A 22,908-nucleotide genomic window follows, 5' to 3' on the forward strand; every position below is an offset into this window, starting at 1 on the left:
CCACGAAGTTCCCTCTTTCTGCTGCCTACACTGCCCTTACATCAAGTATATCCTCCTCTCCAGCCCGCCTGATGACCTCACTCCTCGCATTCCTGGACCTCCAAGGTGACGTCACTGCCCAGGCAGCAGGAATCCCGGCCCCCCCAGCTCCCAGGCTTCTCTCCTTATAAGGCGATGGCGGCGCGTGACGTCCCAGGCCGGGGCTTGTACCCCAGTGTGAGTGGCATTCCGCTCAGCCAATGGCCGCGATGGAAGATGGATGCAACCGCAGCTGGGGCATGGGAGCCGGCCATGGCTCCCCTGTACGTAAGAAGGCGGGGCGCGGTGACATCACTGGCCAGCCAGGGAGAGAGAGGAGTTGGGTGTGCTGTGTGAAAGTGTGCGGGAGACTTTAGGTGCCCGGATTGGGGATTGGTGGCAGGCTGATGCAAGGGCAACGACACTCTGCAAAGTAAAGCACACCCAGCACAGAGGGAACACTCCCTGGCAGAAGGTGCACTACATCTACAGCGACTGGGCATAGAACGAGAGGAGGCTGCTGCACACACCCTGCACAGTGCATACAGCAGGAGGTGGCTACAGGTGTTTGCACTCAGCGTGTGACTCCTGATTGCCGGGCACAGAAGGTGCCCCACTCCTGGGTGGCATCAAGGTTGAGTTTTGCTCTCCGTGTTTTTTTTCTCTTCTGTTGACTGGGGTGTTACAGAGCTGCCACCATGCCTGTGTTCCACACCAAGACCATAGAGAGTATCCTGGAGCCGGTGGCCCAGCAGATCTCCCACCTGGTCATAATGCATGAAGAAGGGGAGGTTGATGGCAAGGCCATACCGGAGCTCACAGCACCTGTGGCTGCTGTGCAGGCAGCTGTCAGCAACCTTGTGAGGGTAAGTGCTAAGAAGGGTTAATGGCTAGAGTGCTCAATGCAGTAACACATGTACCATACAGGAGGAAAGATAAAAACACATTTATTGCATAAATAGAAATATTCTGCTCCTTATATACATCATTTTTATATAAAAGTCTTATACATACACTCTGTCACTTAATGATTCATACCTGTCTACTCTAGACTTCTTTCATTCCATAGAGATTGCATCCAGTCTTTTACACCCCATCAATATAGTAATTCAGCATTTAAAATATTTCTGTTTGTCATTGTGTGAAAATAGTTTGGGTGTCAAAACTTGTAATAAATGCATCATTTATCTGCCGTTTCTATAACAAATGTTCACACTGCAAACTCTGCACAAACACAGACATCCTTACTATACGTGTTATTCATAAACATTCGCTGGAGGGAAATATTGCATGTCTCCACCATCAATCACTGTCAGTCCAGTGCAGCTTCCTTTGGTGTTTTCATTATTTGTGTCCGTATCATATTGCAAAGGGTACATTTAGTTACAAGACTGTCCCACAGAGATGTATTTTCATCTTACTGTATATTTTGATTAGGTTTAGCCATTATCTGGTCCATGGATGAAACCATTTCCTTTAATGGATTATGCAGAAAATGTTTTGATGTGATTGGAAATGCAGTACCATTATCTAATGTGGCATTTCAGTAAGTTGACTTAGTATGGACTGTGCAGCACTGCAGATATCTTTTTCTATGCATACTGTAGAGTTATATTGGAATTGGGTAACTCTCTGGTCATTTCTCCATATTATTCCAAATTTGTCTAATGAAAAAGTCCTCAACTGAGTAATGTTGTTTTCTCGTTGCCTTGTACAATTGGTTAGGTACTCTAGAACTTGCTTTTCAATGTAAAGATAAGATTGAGCAATCTGCCAGCTGCCCCATACGACGTCGCCCCCCTCCTTCCCGGAATCTGTTGCCAGCGCATTCCATTGTGTCAGGAACCTGGTAGATGATGAGGCTGTTTTATGCTATTATTAATAAGAGAGGAAATGATGGCTTATTAAGATTCCAAAACAATCTCCCTTAAACATCTCCATAGCCTAAATAGTTAAGCACAAATGGACAACTTTGATTCACTAATTTTCCGCCAAGCTGCTCCTCTGTAGTCCATTATGATGCTGAGTACTATTCTTCTGATTCATTGTAGCATGCTCTGTACCACATCGCTGCTTAGACCACAAATTGCAATCATAGCAAGTAAAACCTACGGTCAGACGTTGTCAAATCAACTGTCAGTATTGTCTCATTAATGCATTATATGGTGCCCTGCACCATATAAGCCACTTGGCTTTTCTGTCTAGTGCAGTTGGACAAAGTACAAATACCTAGTGTATATGTGAAAAGACAAAGGTATAGAACCTTTACAGGGTGCGCACTATAGCAGCTTGATAAAGTAGAGGACACACAGAGGTAACTCTCCAGAATACCTCCACCCAAAAAAGGGTTAGACAATTGCAAAATAGATATGTGCCAATACATACAACCAAGTGCATCAATGGGAAAATAGCATTCCAGACCCACTATCACGTGTGGTCCTGTCCCAAAGGGTTTCCAATGTAGTGTTAACCGGCAAGGGAAAGATAAATAAAGTGCATATAGTGAAGCACAATTTAGACTGGTTATGGAACAAGAATAAAGTGCATATGGTACAGCACAATAAAAACAGTTTTAATGGTACAACATAAAACAAATATAGCAGCATCAACGGTATAGCAGCCAATGATATCCATACAGGGAGTCCAATAAAGTGCAATTACCAGCAGCAGGTGAGAATGAAAGCATGTAAAGTTTGTAGGTCCACGGCAACCACAGCAAACCCCTCACCGCTTTTCCTGGTCCTCCGTACTGGATCTTCCGGTTCTGTCACAGTTTGGATTAAGCCAGCTTCACTATATGCACTTTATTTATCTTTCCCTTGCCGGTTAACACTACATTGGAAACCCTTTGGGACAGGACCACACGTGATAGTGGGTCCGGAATGCTATTTTCCCATTGATGCGCTTGGTTGTATGCATTGGCACTATATCTACCTAGTGTATATGGTTTAGTGCAGATTTTAAACCAGTGTTTTCAGGATGCATTTAGTTAAAGCTAGGTTGCAGGCCACTGGTAGCCACTAATTCTCATGCTCTGTTTTTGGCATGTAAGCTCTATGAGCATTGTTGTCATTCCTATTGTAAGTTACTTATATAAATAATAGTATCTATTCACTTATTTGTGACCGGTATAGAACTCGCATTCACGTCTTGGTATTATTATGTCCATTAATGGTTACAGCATTCTGCATGAATTGATCATAATGTGCTCAGTGTTCTAAAACTTCAAGACCCACTGTAAAGTCTCCTTTGTTGTTCAGTTTCTTTAGTATACTCAACTCCTGCCATCTTTTCCTCCCTTTTCTGTGCTGGCTTTCTTCATCACAGTCCTTGCCTTTTTAGGAAAGGCCCTCAGGCAGCTGGGCCAAGCTAAGTGGTAAAATAGATTAGAAATGAACATTTACAAAGTTATTCTCTATAACCGTCCAAGTGCTGTTGTTTAAATAATTTCCTCCACTGCTTGAAATAAGTATATAAAATAAATCTTATAATTGTAATATACATTTGTGAAAACTTCCCTTTTTGGTAGATTTATTTATTTATTTTTCCCATCGAGCCTCATCTTGCAAAGACTGTGTTCCTAAAGTAAGGGTTGCAGCTCTTTTCTGTTTTCTACACTAGTAGGATGTAGCTGTAAATCCTAAATGAGGTGCCCTGCCATTCTTGTGCATAGCACCTTCTAAAAGTGGCCACACAGAATTCTAGACTCTCTGGAGACAGGGCAGCTGCAGGACAGGTGTCATATTGCTTCAGTGTCATTCCTCACTCACAGGCTGATCTTTTATTTCTAAATATTTTTATCCAAGAGCTTCGGCTGAGTCCAAAAAGTTGTTGACAGTATAATTATCCCCATATTCATTTTACCTGTGCCTTAATGTTGGGTCTTTGTAATATAATAGAGCCGGACAAACGGTTATAGACTGTAAGCTCTCACGAGCAGGGCCCTCTTCCCTCACTTACACCATAATGTCTTCCCAACTGCCTACATTGGCACCAAGCCCTTGGGTTCTGCTGCCTTGCTGCTTATTTTGGTATTGTGATGCAGCAATGTTTAAAAACCTTGCCCACGTACTGTAAAGGTGCATACACACTATGCGATATTACAAGCGATCTCGCTCATTTTCACCCTTCTGAGCCATTTCGTTTGTAATATCGCACAGTGTGTATGCTATGAATGATGAACGATGCACGGTCACGTGCATCATTATCGTCCCCCGTTGTCGGCTGTGCATGCAGCTCAATTTAAACGTATAGTCCAAAACTGCATGTAAGGGCCGGCCGTGGCATGACGTCACTGTACGACATCGCTAGCGATATTCTACAGTGTATGCAATAGGTCAGCCGCCCGGGATGTTAGGGAAAACACTGGGGGTAATTCCAAGTTGATCGCAGCAGAATTTTTGATAGCAATTGGGCAAAACCATGTGCACTGCAGGGGAGGCAGGTGTAACATGTGCAGAAAGAGTTAGATTTGGGTGGGTTATTTTATTTCTGTGCAGGGTAAATACTGGCTGCTTTATTTTTACACTGCAATTAGATTGCAGATTGAACTCACCACACCCAAATCTACCTCTCTCTGCACATGTTATATCTGCCTCCCCTGCAGTGCACATGGTTTTGCCCAATTGCTAACAAAAATCCTGCTGCGATCAACTTGGAATTACCCCCACTATGCGATATCGCTCATGGAGCGTATCGCACAGAGCCGGCCCTATGCATAGGCAAACTAGGCAAATGCCTAGGGTATTTGGAATGCCTTGGGGCACAAGCAAATTCTGCTGATTAAAATGAGAGCAGCATGCCTATATTCTGCGTGCGACTGCGGCTGTATCTGCATACGAAATGCTATGTTACTACGTTACAGTGATTTCCAGGAATATACTGTAACCTAGCATTTCGTATGCAGATGCAAGCGGCGCCGCTGTCGCACGAAGAATATCGGTATGCTGCATATCAATCAGCAGAAGCTGCTTGTGCATCCTAGTAAATACACTCGACATTTGCAGAGCTGGCCATGAGCTGCCTGCTGACTCACGCCAGGCATCTCCTGCTGCATGGCGTATTGAGGCAAGATGTATCCAAGCATAGGCAGAGGTCACAGTGTTAGCGCCTGTGTGAGTGCTGCGTGCGGGAGGGTTGGTTATGCAATAGTGTTCGGCATATGTGCAAGGGGCATTATGTTTGTTATGTGTATAAGGTCATTAATAATGTGTGGCATATGTGTAAGGGACATTATATGTATAAGGGCATTAATAAAGGTTTGCATAATGTGAATGTGTATTATGTTTATAAGGACATTAATAATGTGGGTCATGTGTAAGGGGTATTACTGTGTTTTATTGCGTGTATAAAGGCATTACTAATGTGTAGCATTATGTGTATAAGTTGCTCTATTGTGTGGCATAACATATAGAAAGGGCACTACTGTGTGGTCTAATGTGAATAAAGAGCAATAGGGTGTGGTGTAATGTGAATAAGGGGCAATTCAGTGTGATGTAATGTGAGTAAGTGGCACTACTGTGAGGAGTAATGTATCTAAGGTAAAGTGGTACTACTGTGTGATGTAACGTTAATAAGGGACACTATCGCATGATATAATGTGAATAAAGTTGCACTACTGTGTGGCATCATTTGAACTGGGGGTACTATTGTGTGGCCATGCCTCTTCCCAGCAAGAACACCCCCCTTTTTGGGCAGCGCACCGAATGTGCACACGGTTCCTATTTAAAATATGGGGGGTGGGTAGGGGTGATGGGGCTGGGAAAGGGATGCAGCGTCAGAGGTGGAACTAGCAGCCAAAATCTTGGTTAGGGCATCATATTGGTTAGGGCCATCTCTGGTACTGCATAGTGTGTACGCACTTGAAGTCACTTTTTTTTCTTGTTTGTTCATTCTGTTTATGTACTTTGTGAGGAGCTGCAGACCCCTTTGTGGTACTATAGAAATAAAGGAGAAAAATAATATAGGTTTTTGCTATTTTTTTAAATTTTATATTGCACTTACATATTACAGCTTGCTTTATAGTGAATATGTAGTTCCCATCTTGCAGGTATAACAACTGGTACATAGCAATAGAAGAAGAAGAATATACAAAAATGATGTAGGCGATGTGAAGGTAGAGAAGGTCTTCTCTTGAGTGTTTCTCATTAAGCACGGCTTACGGTCATTAGGTCGACAAGACTTAGGTCGACCACTATTGGTCGACATGGAGAAATGTCGACATGAGATTTTCACTTTTTTTTTTCTCCATTTTTTTAAAAACTTTTTCATACTTTACGTCAGGGGGGAGGAACCTCCAGTCCGCGGGCCGTATAAGGCCCACAAAGCCTTTTGTTCCGGCCCACCTGCTTGTGTGTCAGTGAGACACGCCGCCGCTCAGTCCGGCAGTGGCGTGTCTCAGCTGTCAGGGCAGGGAGGAGAGTGCAGCTATGTCCGGCGGCCGGTAGGATCTCAAACCGGCGGCTAGTTTGAGGTCCTACACGCTGCCGCTGCCCGACATAGCCGCGCTCTCCGCCCTGACTCCTGACAGCTGAGATACGTCGCCGCCGGACGGAGCAGCAGCAGTGAGCAGCACAGTGGGGGGGGGGGGGGGGGGGCATTTGTGTATCTGGCACTGCACTATTGGGGGCATATGTATATCACGTCCCATTTTGGGGGCAGGGTAATTTTTAAGTTGATAATTTTTGTATGGCCCCCGAAGGATTTTATAAATATCCAGAAGGCCCTTGGTAGAAAAAGGTTCCCCACCCATGCTTTACGATCCACATGGACTGCAGTTGGGAACGGTAACCTGTGCCGCGCATAACGAAGCAGCTTGTCCGAAGCATAGCGAGCGTACACGGTGCACCAATTGGGGTTCCCTGTCACTGTATGCAGAAAACAACACCAAAGTAAAAAAAACCCTCATGTCGACCTAGTCACCCTGTCAACCTAGTGAATGTCGACCAATAGTGGTCAACTTCATGACTGTTGACCTAAATCTTGTTGACCTAATGACCCATACCTAGTGTTCACTCTAGGAGTGAAAAGAGGCAGGGCGCCGGACTCCGGGGGCACATGCGCGTGCGGCCGAAATGGGGGCGCGGCCACGCAAATTAGGGGGCGTGGCCACGCCTACGTCATTTTAGGGGGCGGTGCGGCTCACAGACGCTACTATAGAGAGTGTCTGTGGCCGGCGACGTCACTGTTGGGGGCGTGCCCAGCACCTCCGTTGGTGCTGGGCTTCCCCCAGCCCTCTCCCAATGCGTGAATGGATGCCGTGCGCATGCGCACTGCATCTATACACGCTGGGAGGGCAGGAAGCGGGCGGCTGTTCTAGCAGGGCGCCGCAAAAGGGGCAGGGCGGGTTTTGCCTGCTAAAAAACGGGCAGGGCGCGGCGCCCTGCTAAAACAGCCTAGAGTGAACACTACATACCCTTAAGCACCACCACCCACAACTCCAAATGCAGAAGGAAGCACTGTTACTACTGCAAACACAAGGCACGCAATGGCTATGTGGTGTCTGTTGTCACTTTTCTAACCTTTTTCATCTAGCTGATGTCCTGTTTTATATACAAATGGTTTTATCATGTTTACTAAATATGATGTTTTACCTGCCGACGGCCATGATGGAGAATTTAGCAAGGTCTTACATCCCTGCAGTATGGATAATGCTGACAATAGAGAGGTTTATCAACTCCTCTAAATAACTCCATAGAATTTAATAGCTGCAGTGCCTCTAATATTTTCTGTAACGTCCTAGTGGATGCTGGGGACTCCGTAAGGACCATGGGGAATAGACTGGCTCCGCAGGAGACTGGGCACTCTAAGAAAGATTTAGTACTACTGGTGTGCACTGGCTCCTCCCTCTATGCCCCTCCTCCAGACCTCAGTTAGAATCTGTGCCCGGCCAGAGCTGGGTGCTTTTAGAGGGCTCTCCTGAGCTTGCTAATAAGAAAGTATTTTAGTTAGGCTTTTTATTTTCAGAGAGCTTCTGCTGGCAACAGACTCTCTGCTACGAGGGACTGAGGGGAGAGAAGCAAACCTACTAACTGCGGCTAGGTTGCGCTTCTTAGGCTACTACCAGAGGGATCGAACACAGGACCTGACCTTGTCGTCCCCGTCGCAGAGCCAGAAGGCAGAAGCAAGAAGACATTGAAATCGGCGGCAGAAGACTCCTGTCTTCACATGAGGTAGCGCACAGCACTGCAGCTGTGCGCCATTGCTCCCGCATTACACCCACACACTCCGGTCACTGTAGGGTGCAGGGCGCTGGGGGGGGGGGGGCGCCCTGGGCAGCAATTAAGTACCTCCTGGCAAAAGCAGCATATATACAGTTGGACACTGTTATATGCATGAGCCCCCGCCATTAATTTTACACAAAATCGCGGGAGAAGCCTGCCGCTGAGGGGGCGGGGCCTTCTTCCTCAGCACTCACCAGCGCCATTTTCTCTCCACAGATCCGCTGAGAGGAAGCTCCCCAGGCTCTCCCCTGCACGATAGAGAGGGTGTAAAAGAGGGGGGGCACATAAATTTGGCGTAAAAACAATATATACAGCAGCTACTGGGTTAACACTAAGTTACTGTGTGATTCCTGGGTCATATAGCGCTGGGGTGTGTGCTGGCATACTCTCTCTCTGTCTCTCCAAAGGGCCTTGTGGGGGAACTGTCTTCAAATAGAGCATCCCCTGTGTGTGTGGTGTCGGTACGTGTGTGTCGACATGTCTGAGGTAAAAGGCTCCCCTAAGGAGGAGATAGAGCAAATATGTGTGTGAGAGGGTGTCTCCATCGACAACGCCGACACCTGTTTGGATATGTGTAAGAGCTGAGGTGAATTTATTGCACAAAAGATTAGAGAACAGACAGGAAATCTACCCTTGTCTGTCCCTATGTCACAGAGACCTTCAGAGTTTCACAATGCTCACTATCCAAAATTATAAACACTGATATCGACACGGAGTTTGACTCCAGTGTCGACTACGATAATGCAAAGTTACAGCCAAGATGGCTGAAAGGTATTCAATATATGATCATTTTAATAAAAGATGATTTGCATATCACTGATGTCTCATTTGTCCCTGACACAAGGGTACACATGTTAAGGGGAAGAAAGCTGAGGTAAATTTCCCTCCTCTCATGAGGAAAAAGAGCGTGAAACTTCAGACAAGAGACTGCAGCTTCCCACAAAAAATTCTCAAGCAGTATCCTTTCCCCACTAGGGCCAGGATGTGATGGGAATCTTCCCCTAGGGTGTCCCGTTTGCCCAGAAGGTAGCACTAGCAGGGATCCTGCAGATAGCGTGCACATTCTAGTACACATTCTAGTACATTCGTGCACATTCTAGTATACTACTCAGACCGGCGATTGTGTCGGCATGGGTTTATAGCGCTGTGGCAGTGTGGACAGGTACCTTATCAGCAGAGATTGAGACCCTAGTATGCATATCTATCTATCTATCTATCTATCTATCTATCTATCTATCTATCTATCTATCTATCTATCTATCTATCTATCTATATTAAAGATGCTGTCTTAAGTTGTGTGTGTGTGTGTATATATATATATATATATATATATATATATACACTTATGTTAAACATGCCCAAAGAGACATGAGTATACTGGGTCCTAGAGTCAAAGCTATGTCGATTTCTGCTTGACGTGTCCTGTAGAATATGCAATGGACAGATGATGCCGACTTAAGAGGCATGTGGAAGCTGAGGATTGTGTGGAGAAGGGTTCTCGGACCTGGTCTCCACAGCTATAGCTGGTAATTCTGATATTTTGCCTTATATTCCTGCACAGCCTAGGAAAGCACGACATTATCAAATGCAGCCTTTCGAATAAATAAACAAGAAAGTCCGAGGTGCGTCCTTTCTTGCCAGAGGAAAGAAGCTGCACAACACAGCTAGTTCCCAGGAACAGTAGTCCTCCCCGGCCTCTACAAAAATCCAACGCATGTCGCTGGGGCTCCACAGGCGGAGCTAGGCCCGGTGGGGGCACGCCTTCGTAAGTTCAGCCACAAGTGGGTTCACTCCCTGTTAAATCCCTGGGCAATAGATATTGTGTCTCAGGGATACAAGCTGGACTTTGAGAAGATGCCCCCTCACCGACGGCCCTGCCGGCTTCCCCCCACGAGAGGGAAACAGTGTTAACTGCAATTCATAAATTGTATCTTCAACAGGTGGTGGTTATTATTCGACCATGTTGTAGTCCCGAAACCAGACGGTTCGGTCTGACCCATATTGAATTTAAAATCCCTGAACATATACCTGAAAGGGTTCAAGTTCAAGATGGAATCGCTAAGAGCGGTTATTGCAAGCCTGAAAGGGGGAGATTTTATGGTGACTCGGGACATAAAGGATGCATTCCTTCATGTCCCCATTTATCCACCTCATCAGGCGTACCTCAGAATTGCGGTACGGGATGGTCATTACCAATTTCAAACGTTGCCATTTGGTCTCTCCACGGCCTTGAGAATATTCACCAAGGTAATGGCGGAAATGATGGTGCTCCTGCGGAAGCAAGGTGTCACTATTATCACGTACTTGGACGATCTCCTCATAAAAGCGAGATCAAGAGAGCAGTTGCTGAAGAGCGTATCACTTTCTTTGGAAGTGAAACGGCAACACGGCTGGATTCTATATATTCCAAAGTCGCAGTTGGTTCTTACAGCTCATCTGCCTCTCCTAGGCATGATCCTAGACACGGACCAGAAAAAGGTTTATCTCCCGATAGAGAGAGCTCAGGAGCTCGTGACACTGGTCAAGAATCTATTAAAACTAAAACAGGTGTCAGTGCATCACTGCACTCGAGTCCTGGGAAGGAGGGTGGCATCATACGAGGCCATTCCCTTCGGCAGGTTCCATACCTTCCAATGGGACTTACTGGACAAGTGGTCCGGATCACATCTTCGGATGCATCGGTTAATCACCCTATCCCCCAGAGCAAGGGTGTCTCTCCTGTGGTGACTGCAGAGTGCTCACCTTCTCGAAGGTCGCAGATTCGGCATTCAGGACTGGGTCCTGTTGACCACGGATGCAAGCCTCCGAGGGTGGGGGGCAGTCACACAGGGAAGAGATTTCCAAGGGCTGTGGTCAAGGCAGGAGACTTGCCTTCACATCAATATCCTGGAACTAAGGGCCATATACAACGCCCTAAGTCAAGCGGAGACCCTGCTTCGCGACCAACCGGTTCTGATTCAGTCAGACTATATCACCGCAGTGGCTCATGTAAACCGCCAAGGCGGCACAAGGAGCAGGGTGGCGATGGTAGAAGCCACCAGAATTCTTCGCTGGGCGGAGAATCACGTAAGCACACTGTCAGCAGTGTTCATTCCGGGAGTGGACAACTGGGAAGCAGACTTCCTCAGCAGGCACGACCTCCACCCAGGAGAGTGGGGACTTCACCAAGAAGTCTTCACGCAGATTGCAAATCGATGGGAACTGCCACAGGTGGACATGATGGCGTCCCGCCTCGACAAAAAGCTAAAAAGGTATTGCGCCAGGTCAAGGGACCCTCAGGCGATAGCTGTGGACGCACTAGTAACACCATGGGTGTTCCAGTCGGTCTATGTGTTTCCTCCTCTTCCTCTCATACCAAAGGTGCTGAGAATTGTAAGAAGAAGAGGAGGAGTGAGAACAATACTCATTGTTCCGGATTGGCCATGAAGGACTTGGTACCCGGAACTGCAAGAAATGCTCACCGAGGACCCATGGCCTCTGCCTCTCAGACAGGACCTGTTGCAACAAGGGCCCTGTCTGTTCCAAGACTTGCCGTGGCTGCGTTTGACGGCATGGCGGTTGAACGCCGGATCCTAGCGGAAAAAGGCATTCCGGATGAAGTTATTCCTACGCTGATAAAGGCTAGGAAGGACGTGACCGCAAAGCATTATCACCGTATATGGCGAAAATATGTTGTTTGGTGTGAGGCTAGGAAGGCCCTACAGAAGAATTCCAGCTGGGTCGATTCCTGCACTTCCTACAGTCAGGAGTGACTATGGGCCTAAAATTAGGGTCCATAAAGGTCCAGATTTCGGCCATATCTATTTTCTTTCAAAAAGAACTGGCTTCACTGCCTGAGGTTCAGACGTTTAAGGGAGTGCTGCATATTCAGCCTCCTTTTGTGCCACCAGTGGCACCTTGGGATCTTAACGTGGTGTTGGGTTTCCTGAAATCCCACTGGTTTGAGCCACTTAAGACTGTGGAGCTAAAGTATCTCACGTGGAAAGTGGTCATGCTGTTGGCCTTAGCTTCGGCTAGGCGTGTGTCAAAATTGGCAGCTTTGTCATGTAAAAGCCCCTATCTGGTTTTCCATATGGACAGGGCAGAATTGCGGACTCGTCCGCAATTTCTGCCAAAGGTGGTGTCATCTTTTCATTTGAACCAACCTATTGTGGTGCCTGCGGCTACTTGTGACTTGGAGGATTCCAAGTTGCTTGACGTAGTCCGGGCTTTGAAGATTTATGTAACCAGAACGGCTGGAGTCAGGAAGACTGACTCGCTGTTTATCCTGTATGCATCCAACAAACTGGGTGCTCCTGCTTCAAAGCAAACTATTGCTCGCTGGATCTGTAACACGATTCAGCAGGCTCATTCTGCAGCTGGATTGCTGCATCCAAAATCAGTGAAAGCCCATTCCACAAGGAAGGTGGGCTCTTCTTGGACGGCTGCCCGAGGGATCTCTGCATTACAGCTTTGCCGAGCTGCTACTTGGTCGGGTTCAAACACATTTGCAAAATTCTACAAGTTTGATACCGTGGCTGAGGAGGACCTTGTGTTTGCCCATTCGGTGCTGCAGAGTCATCCGCACTCTCCCGCCCGTTTGGGAGCTTTGGTATAATCCCCATGGTCCTTACGGAGTCCCCAGCATCCACTAGGATGATTTTACTCACCGGTAAATCTATTTCTCGTAGTCCGTAGTGGATGCTGGGCGCCCGTCCCAAGTGCGGACTTTCTGCAATACGTGTATATAGTTATTGCTTAATAAAGGGTTATGTTATGTTGGCATCCATTGGTTGATGCTCTGTTTGTTCATACTGTTGACTGGGTATGTTATCACAAGTTATACGGTGTGATTGGTGTGGCTGGTATGAGTCTTACCCTGGATTCCAAAATCCTTTCCTTGTAATGTCAGCTCTTCCGGACACAGTTTCCTTAACTGAGGTCTGGAGGAGGGGCATAGAGGGAGGAGCCAGTGCACACCAGTAGTACTAAATCTTTCTTAGAGTGCCCAGTCTCCTGCGGAGCCCGTCTATTCCCCATGGTCCTTACGGAGTCCCCAGCATCCACTACGGACTACGAGAAATAGATTTACCGGTGAGTAAAATCTTATTTTTTTAAACTATGAAAGTAGCAAGGATTAAGTTAACATACTGCGTAGCCACAATGTGAGGTGTAGTATAAACCACAAAACGGAGGTTGCGGTTGAACATTGTATGAAGGGTGTGGTGTAACCAGAGGAACTATGCTTAGCTACAGATGTAACACCTACAGTAGCCTGGACTGGGGGATTGTGTCTTTCTGCTACATGTTTTCTTATCAGTCTGCTCCTTTTTATATATGTCCACATGTCAATACTGAAGCTGCACTATTTTAAAAATACTCATTGTTGTAGCGGTTTTATTTCACATATGTGCCCTGTGATATATCCATAGACGAGTTTTACATTTCTGATTTTTTTTCTATTTGTGTTTACCTTATTGTCACGGTGTTAATTATTCAGTTATAAAGGAATCATCCAAAAATGCACACACAAGATTTTGTATAGCTATATGAACTGTGCCTGGGATAAGGCTGGTGGTGGCCCAGGACAAAGGAGGTTGTGGGGCCCCTGCCGCTGAAATTGCTGGCAAAGCTCCCCACACGTGTGTACACACACACACACACACACACACACGCGCTAAACACGCGCATCTGCACGTCCCACATGCCAAACACACACACACATCACTTATGGAAAGCAGCAACAGGGACAGTGCGTCTCAGCAGCTGGCAGGTCACTGTCTCATGCGACTTCCCTATCCCGCAAGACTGTCTGTGTAGGGAGGAGCTCCTCGACCGCCATCACTAGACAGCTTAGCCACCAAAGGGAGCTACCTCTTGATTCAGTACGTAGTGTATGGGGGCCCTGAGAGGGCCACCCCTGTCGCCCCTCCCTTAATCCGACATTGATGGGAAGAAAAGATTAGGTACTTCCGCCCACCTGCCTGCCAGTCTTTTGCCTTCTCAGTTACCTTGGTCATCCTCAGCCCTGTTGCTTCTTTTATGCTAACATATATTTACGTTATCTGCTTTATTTGTCCTAGGGGTCGATTCAATTCTCCGACAGTTGAATAGCACTGGGCGTTTAGCTCCCGTCGCTATTAAATTCAGCACAAGTTAAGTCGGCGAATGCCACTTCTCCCGATCTTAACAGGTTGATTTGTCGGGAGAACGGGCATTCTCCGACTTAACTCCGCGATGTGAATTTCCACTTGTATCCCCCGGGGGTGAGAGAAGAATTCCCGACAATTGAGTCACTTGGCGCTGTATTGAATAGCACCGGGAGCTAATTCCCGGCGCTATTCAGCTGTTGGAGAATTGAATCGACCAATTGAGTAGGAGAGGACTGTTACACTAGAGATGCCCCATGTTCCACCGGCTGGGTTAAAGCAGAGGAGGACAGACCTGCTTTCTGGAAAGCAGGAAGGTGATGGTGCTACACCTGGGAGTGGGAGTAGGGTTTGTTAATTTAAAAAAGAAAATGAGTTCATTTTTGCATGCTTAAGCTAACCAAACTCTCAGGACTGTCAGGCGGATGGATACCTTGTTGCAGACGGCCCCTGTATTCTATCGAATTGTGTTTAAACAAACCAGTTAGAATAGCTGGAGGTTGTATTTTGAATCACTGTAGAAGTGCCTGGATTTTTACCCTTGATGTTTTTTTAAGATTTGAAGGTTGTATCCTATCACTCCCTATTGCATTACCCCTGATGAAGTCAACAATGACCAAACGCGTTTGGTATAAGGAGTCTGTGTCCACATCACTGTAAAACCATGTTTGCTAAGGGTTCGAACCCTTTTTCTAGGGTGGTGCAAAGAGTGGTACATCCATTAACAGTCACAGTGGAAACAGATCGCCAGTTTGTAATAGCATTCATAACAGTGATTATGATAATATATTGAATGTTTTTACAAGAAAGATGTTTTAATACATTTGTAAAAATGATGTATTTATTACATGTGTTTGTGTGTTCCTCACTGTTGGGTATACATCTTTGCAGTGTAAGAATTCTCGCGTGTACACACAGTGAGATTTTTTCTTACGCATTTGACTAGGGGTGTCTAACCCCCACAGAGCTTGTTCCCAGATTGTAAATCAGATGTGTCCCAAGTGTGGTGTAAACTGTTCCAGGCCTTCCACAGTTATGCTGTCTGCTGACATACTCTGTACTGCTGCCCCTTCTCCCCTCCTCCTCCTCTCCCCTAGGGGTGTCTGACAGTGTTCGGTCCCAGACTGTAAGTCATATGTGTACCAAGTTTGGTATAAATTGCTGCAGGCATTCCAGAGTTATGATCTTTGCTGAAATACTCAGTGCTGCTGTCTCACCCCTAGGGGTGCTAGGGATGTCTCCCCCCCCCCCCCCTCCCCCCACACACTGTTTGTTCCCAGACTATGAGGCATATGTGTACCAATTTGTGAGTACATGACTCCAGCAATTCCAGAATTATGCTGTCTCCTGATACTCTGTGGTGCTGTCTCCTCCCCTAGGGGTGCAAGGGGATTCCTAATTTTTTTTAGTTGCCTTTGCAGTGTTTTAATATACTTGTATGTCAAATTTCACGATCTTCACTTGTAAACTGGATTTGTATAGCAAGACAGAAAGACAAATTTTCACATTTATATAGTAGAAGATTCTAATTTTCTGAGATTTTGGATTTGAGATTTTCTTAAACTGTAAGCCACAATCATCAAAATTATAACAAAGGCTTGAAATATCTCACTTTGCATGTAATGAATCTATATAATATATCAGTTTCACCTGTTAAGTTGAATTACTGAAATAAATGAACTTTTGCATGATAGTCTAATTTTCTGAGTTTCACCTGTAGGTGCAGATTCAGTTGTGGCACGCTCCACCGGCCGTCTATAGTAATGGGCTTCTATCGGAGCTATTCAATGGTTTCTCTGATAGATGCTCATTAGCTGTGGCAGTCGCATTTTGTTTTCTCACAGCCTCCAGAGGTGCAAGAAAAAATGTGTTAAAGTCCGTCGCATAAACCCGGACTTTGGATGCCCATTCAAGCACTTAAGACTGGATTAGCTGCTTTGCGTGACTAAACCTGGAGCTTTTAGGTGCCTTAACTGGTAATGGGCATCTGATCAGAGAAACAATTGAATAGCTGCATTGATGCCCATTGCTAAAGACGTCCAGCAGGTGGCACAGAGAACAATGAGTGCCCCATTAAGCATAACAAAGTTTCATTGTAATTTTCTATCAATCTCTAAACAAAATGAAAGTCATTATGCAATTTATCAGTTAACTGACATTTTCTCTAAAGTGATGGCATTTCTTACATAATTCTAAATTAGATTTAAGACCAAGTTAAAATAAATACATATTTCTCGCTAATTGTAGGTTTAAGATTTGTTTCGTTATTTTTTTATTAAGCACCCACAGCACCTAGAGCCTGATTATGAAGTGGGAGTAAATAAAAAAAAATTCCTGCTATGTTTCGGGATATTCTGGGATGCACAGCATCCCTACCCTTATCACAAGATTTGGTAACTTTTATGGATAACACAGTAATGTACCATGGTCAGTGTTATTGTACTGATACCTGCAGAGTTAGCATGGTATATACCATTATAAAAAAAAAAAAAAAAAGTGGGTGCTTTTTAAGTATTAGTGTAAATTTATGTAAATGCTCTTAATGTCTTTCCTTGTACGGTGACAGATCCTGTGTGAATTCAGTACCGTGACCATAGGTTACAGGAATTTGCAAATGTTGGAGAAAATGACTGGTGTATGCGCCAAATTATATTTTCTCTATCGTCCTAGTGGATGCTGGGGTTCCTGAAAGGACCATGGGGAATAGCGGCTCCGCAGGAGACAGGGCACAAAAAGTAAAGCTTTTCCAGATCAGGTGGTGTGCACTGGCTCCTCCCCCTATGACCCTCCTCCAGACTCCAGTTAGATTTTTGTGCCCGGCCGAGAAGGGTGCAATTCTAGGTGGCTCTCATAAAGAGCTGCTTAGAGAAAGTTTAGCTTAGGTTTTTTATTTTACAGTGATTCCTGCTGGCAACAGGATCACTGCAACGAGGGACAGAGGGGAGAAGAAGTGAACTCACCTGCGTGCAGGATGGATTGGCTTCTTGGCTACTGGACATCAGCTCCAGAGGGACGATCACAGGTACAGCCTGGATGGTCACCGGAGCCGCGCCGCCGGCCCCCTTGCAGATGCTGAAGTAAGAAGAGGTCCAGAATCGGCGGCTGAAGACTCCTGCAGTCTTCTAAAGGTAGCGCACAGCACTGCAGCTGTGCGCCATTTTCCTCTCAGCACACTTCACACGCAGTCACTGAGGGTGCAGGGCGCTGGGGGGGGGCGCCCTGGGAGGCAAATGTAAACCTATATAAAGGCTAAAAATACCTCACATATAGCCCCCAGAGGCTATATGGAGATATTTAACCCCTGCCTGTATTCACAAAATAGCGGGAGACGAGCCCGCCGAAAAAGGGGCGGGGCCTATCTCCTCAGCACACGGCGCCATTTCCTCTCACAGCTCCGCTGGTCAGGACGGCTCCCAGGTCTCTCCCCTGCACTGCACTACAGAAACAGGGTAAAACAGAGAGGGGGGGCAAATTTAATGGCAATATCTTGATATATATAAAGCAGCTATAAGGGAGCACTTATTATAAGGCTATCCCTGTCATATATAGCGTTTTTTGGTGTGTGCTGGCAGACTCTCCCTCTGTCTCCCCAAAGGGCTAGTGGGTCCTGTCTTCGTTTAGAGCATTCCCTGTGTGTCTGCTGTGTCGGTACGTGTGTGTCGACATGTATGAGGACGATATTGGTGTGGAGGCGGAGCAATTGCCAAATATGGGGATGTCACCTCCTAGGGGGTCGACACCAGAATGGATGCCTTTATTTATGGAATTACGGGATAGTGTCAACACGCTAAAGCAGTCGTTTGACGACATGAGGCGGCCGGACAATCAATTAGTGCCTGTCCAGGCGCCTCAAACACCGTCAGGGGCTGTAAAACGCCCTTTGCCTCAGTCGGTCGACACAGACCCAGACACAGGCACTGATTCCAGTGGTGACGGTGACGAATCAACCGTATTTTCCAGTAGGGCCACACGTTATATGATTTTGGCAATGAAGGAGGCGTTACATTTAGCTGATACTACAGGTACCACTAAACAGGGTATAATGTGGGGTGTGAAAAAACTACCCATAGTTTTTCCTGAATCAGAAGAATTAAATGACGTGTGTGATGAAGCGTGGGTTGCCCCTGATAAAAAGCTGATAATTTCAAAGAAATTATTGGCATTATACCCTTTCCCGCCAGAGGTTAGGGAGCGCTGGGAAACACCTCCTAGGGTGGACAAGGCGCTAACACGCTTATCAAAACAAGTGGCGTTACCTTCTCCTGAGACGGCCGCACTTAAAGATCCATCAGATAGGAGGATGGAAAATATCCAAAAAAGTATATACACACATGCAGGTGTTATACTACGACCAGCTATAGCGACTGCCTGGATGTGCAGTGCTGGGGTAGTTTGGTCAGAGTCCCTGATTGAAAATATTGATACCCTGGACAGGGACAATATTTTACTGTCGTTAGAACAAATAAAGGATGCATTTCTTTATATGCGTGATGCACAGAGGGATATCTGCACACTGGCATCACGGGTAAGTGCTATGTCCATTTCGGCCAGAAGAGCTTTATGGACGCGACAGTGGACAGGCGATGCGGATTCAAAACGGCATATGGAAGTTTTGCCGTATAAAGGGGAGGAGTTATTTGGAGTCGGTCTATCAGATTTGGTGGCCACGGCTACAGCCGGGAAATCCACCTTTCTACCTCAAGTCACTCCCCAACAGAAAAAGGCACCGACTTTTCAACCGCAGCCCTTTCGTTCCTTTAAAAATAAGAGAGCAAAGGGCTATTCATATCTGCCACGAGGCAGAGGTCGAGGGAAGAAACAGCAACAGGCAGCTCCTTCCCAGGAACAGAAGCCCTCCCCGGCTTCTACAAAAGCCTCAGCATGACGCTGGGGCTTCTCAAGCGGACTCGGGGACGGTGGGAGGTCGTCTCAAAAATTACAGCGCGCAGTGAGCTCACTCGCAGGTAGATCCCTGGATCCTGCAGATAATATCTCAGGGGTACAGGTTGGAATTAGAGACAGATCCACCTCGCCGTTTCCTGAAGTCTGCTTTACCAACGTCCCCTTCCGAAAGGGAGACGGTTTTGGAAGCCATTCACAAGCTGTACTCTCAGCAGGTGATAGTCAAGGTACCTCTTCTACAACAAGGGAAGGGGTATTATTCCACTCTATTTGTGGTACCGAAGCCGGATGGCTCGGTAAGGCCTATTCTAAATCTGAAGTCCTTGAACCTGTACATAAAGAAGTTCAAGTTCAAGATGGAGTCACTCAGAGCAGTGATAGCGAACCTGGAAGAAGGGGACTTTATGGTATCCTTGGACATCAAGGATGCGTATCTCCACGTTCCAATTTACCCCTCACACCAGGGGTACCTCAGGTTCGTTGTACAAAACTGTCACTATCAGTTTCAGACGCTGCCGTTTGGTTTGTCCACGGCACCTCGGGTCTTTACAAAGGTAATGGCCGAGATGATGATTCTTCTTCGAAGAAAAGGCGTATTATCCCATACTTGGACGATCTCCTAATAAGGGCAAGGTCCAGAGAACAGCTAGAGATGGGATTAGCAATATCTCAAGAGGTGCTAAAGCAGCACGGATGGATTCTGAATATTCCAAAATCCCAATTAATGCCGACAACTCGTCTGCTGTTCCTAGGGATGATTCTGGACACGGTTCAGAAAAAGGTTTTTCTTCCCGAGGAAAAAGCCAAGGAGTTATCCGACCTGGTCAGGAATCTCCTAAAACCAGGAAAGGTGTCTGTACATCAATGCACGCATCTTCAGATGCACCTGCGGATAACCCTGTCTCCAAGGACAAGGGTATCTCTTCTGTGGTGGTTGCAGAGGGCTCATCTATTGGAGGGCCGCAGATTCGGCATACAGGATTGGATCCTGGTGACCACGGACGCCAGCCTGAGAGGCTGGGGAGCAGTCACACAAGGAAGAAACTTCCAGGGAGTGTGGTCGAGCCTGGAAAAGTCTCTTCACATAAACATTCTGGAACTAAGAGCAATCTACAATGCTCTAAGCCAGGCGGAACCTCTGCTTCAAGGAAGACCGGTGTTGATCCAGTCGGACAACATCACGGCAGTCGCCCATGTAAACAGACAGGGCGGCACAAGAAGCAGGAGTGCAATGGCAGAAGCTGCCAGGATCCTTCGCTGGGCGGAGAATCACGTGATAGCACTGTCAGCAGTGTTCATCCCGGGAGTGGACAACTGGGAAGCAGACTTCCTCAGCAGACACGATCTTCACCCGGGAGAGTGGGGACTTCATCCAGAAGTTTTCCACATGCTAATAAACCGTTGGGAAAGACCAATGGTGGACATGATGGCGTCTCGCCTCAACAAAAAACTGGACAGGTATTGCGCCAGGTCAAGAGATCCGCAGGCAATAGCTGTGGACGCGCTGGTAACACCTTGGGTGTACCAGTCGGTGTATGTGTTTCCTCCTCTGCCTCTCATACCAAAGGTATTGAGAATCATACGGCAAAGCGGAGTAAGAACGATACTAGTGGCTCCGGATTGGCCAAGAAGGTCTTGGTACCCGGAACTTCAAGAGATGGTCACGGACGATCCGTGGCCTCTACCTCTAAGACAGGACCTGCTTCAGCAGGGACCGTGTCTATTCCAAGACTTACCGCGGCTGCGTTTGACGGCATGGCGGTTGAACGCCAGATCCTAAAAGGAAAAGGCATTCCAGAAGAAGTCATTCCTACCTTGATTAAGGCAAGAAAGGAAGTCACCGCGAAGCATTATCACCGCATTTGGCGGAAATATGTTGCGTGGTGCGAGGATCGGAGTGCTCCGACGGAGGAATTTCAACTGGGTCGTTTCCTACATTTCCTGCAATCAGGATTGTCTATGGGTCTCAAATTGGGATCTATTAAGGTTCAAATTTCGGCCCCGTCAATATTCTTCCAAAAAGAATTGGCCTCAGTTCCTGAGGTCCAGACTTTTGTCAAAGGAGTACTGCATATACAGCCTCCTGTGGTGCCTCCGGTGGCACCGTGGGATCTAAATGTAGTTTTAGATTTCCTCAAATCCCATTGGTTTGAACCACTAAAAAATGTGGATTTGAAATATCTCACATGGAAAGTGACTATGTTACTGGCCCTGGCGTCCGCCAGGAGAGTATCTGAACTGGCGGCTTTATCTTATAAAAGCCCTTATTTAATTTTCCATTCGGATAGGGCAGAGCTGCGGACGCGTCCGCATTTTCTCCCTAAGGTGGTATCAGCGTTTCACCTGAACCAGCCTATTGTAGTGCCTGCGGCTACAAGCGACTTGGAGGACTCCAAGTTGTTGGACGTTGTCAGAGCTTTAAAAATATACATTTCAAGGACGGCTGGAGTCAGAAAATCTGACTCGCTGTTTATACTGTATGCACCCAACAAGTTGGGTGCGCCTGCTTCTAAGCAGTCGATTGCTCGTTGGATTTGTAACACAATTCAACTTGCACATTCTGTGGCAGGCCTGCCACAGCCTAAATCTGTTAAGGCCCATTCCACAAGGAAGGTGGGCTCATCTTGGGCGGCTGCCCGAGGGGTCTCGGCATTACAACTCTGCCGAGCAGCTACGTGGTCAGGGGAGAACACGTTTGTAAAATTCTACAAATTTGATACCCTGGCAAAGGAGGACCTGGAGTTCTCTCATTCGGTGCTGCAGAGTCATCCGCACTCTCCCGCCCGTTTGGGAGCTTTGGTATAATCCCCATGGTCCTTTCAGGAACCCCAGCATCCACTAGGACGATAGAGAAAATAAGAATTTACTTACCGATAATTCTATTTCTCGGAGTCCGTAGTGGATGCTGGGCGCCCATCCCAAGTGCGGATTATCTGCAATACTTGTACATAGTTATTGTTAACTAATTCGGGTTATTGTTTAGGGAGCCATCTTTCAGAGGCTCCTCTGTTATCATACTGTTAACTGGGTTTAGATCACAAGTTGTACGGTGTGATTGGTGTGGCTGGTATGAGTCTTACCCAGGATTCAAAATCCTCCCTTATTGTGTACGCTCGTCCGGGCACAGTACCTAACTGGAGTCTGGAGGAGGGTCATAGGGGGAGGAGCCAGTGCACACCACCTGATCTGGAAAAGCTTTACTTTTTGTGCCCTGTCTCCTGCGGAGCCGCTATTCCCCATGGTCCTTTCAGGAACCCCAGCATCCACTACGGACTCCGAGAAATAGAATTATCGGTAAGTAAATTCTTATTTTCTTTATGGTATCCGGTCAAAATGTTGACATGGACAGACTGTCAATAGTTGCAAATGTCGACATTTAACATGTCAACCATATAATGTTAACAGTACATGTTTGTATTATTGTTGGGCTAACATATGGCAAAAAAAAAAAATATCGACTTTCGGATGTCTGTATGTTAAATATTGACAACATTAACATCCTCTTAACCATGTTGGCATTTGTGAATATTGAAATGTTGCTTGTCGACATTCTGACGTCAGAATTTTGGTGTCGAGGTTCTGAATGCCATCTTTTTATACTACAACCTTCTTTTCAAACATATTTTTATTCAATCATG

General features: G+C 46.5%; 1 protein-coding gene across 2 annotated transcripts in view; it reads left to right on the top strand.

Moving 5' to 3' along the window:
* The first annotated feature begins 297 nt into the window (after window positions 1–297).
* The window catches only part of VCL (vinculin), a 135,533-nt gene continuing 112,922 nt past the window's right edge, over window positions 298–22,908 (top strand). The window contains exon 1 of one of the 2 annotated variants that reach the window (XM_063958645.1): window positions 298–884. In XM_063958645.1, coding sequence (XP_063814715.1) covers window positions 717–884 — 168 coding nt within the window. In that variant the 5' untranslated portion in view covers window positions 298–716. The remainder of the gene's footprint in view (window positions 885–22,908) is intronic. The other variant, XM_063958646.1, reaches the window with a different exon arrangement.

The sequence above is a fragment of the Pseudophryne corroboree genome, chromosome 3, assembly GCF_028390025.1.
Source record: "Pseudophryne corroboree isolate aPseCor3 chromosome 3, aPseCor3.hap2, whole genome shotgun sequence".
Classification (NCBI taxonomy): Eukaryota; Metazoa; Chordata; class Amphibia; order Anura; family Myobatrachidae; genus Pseudophryne; species Pseudophryne corroboree.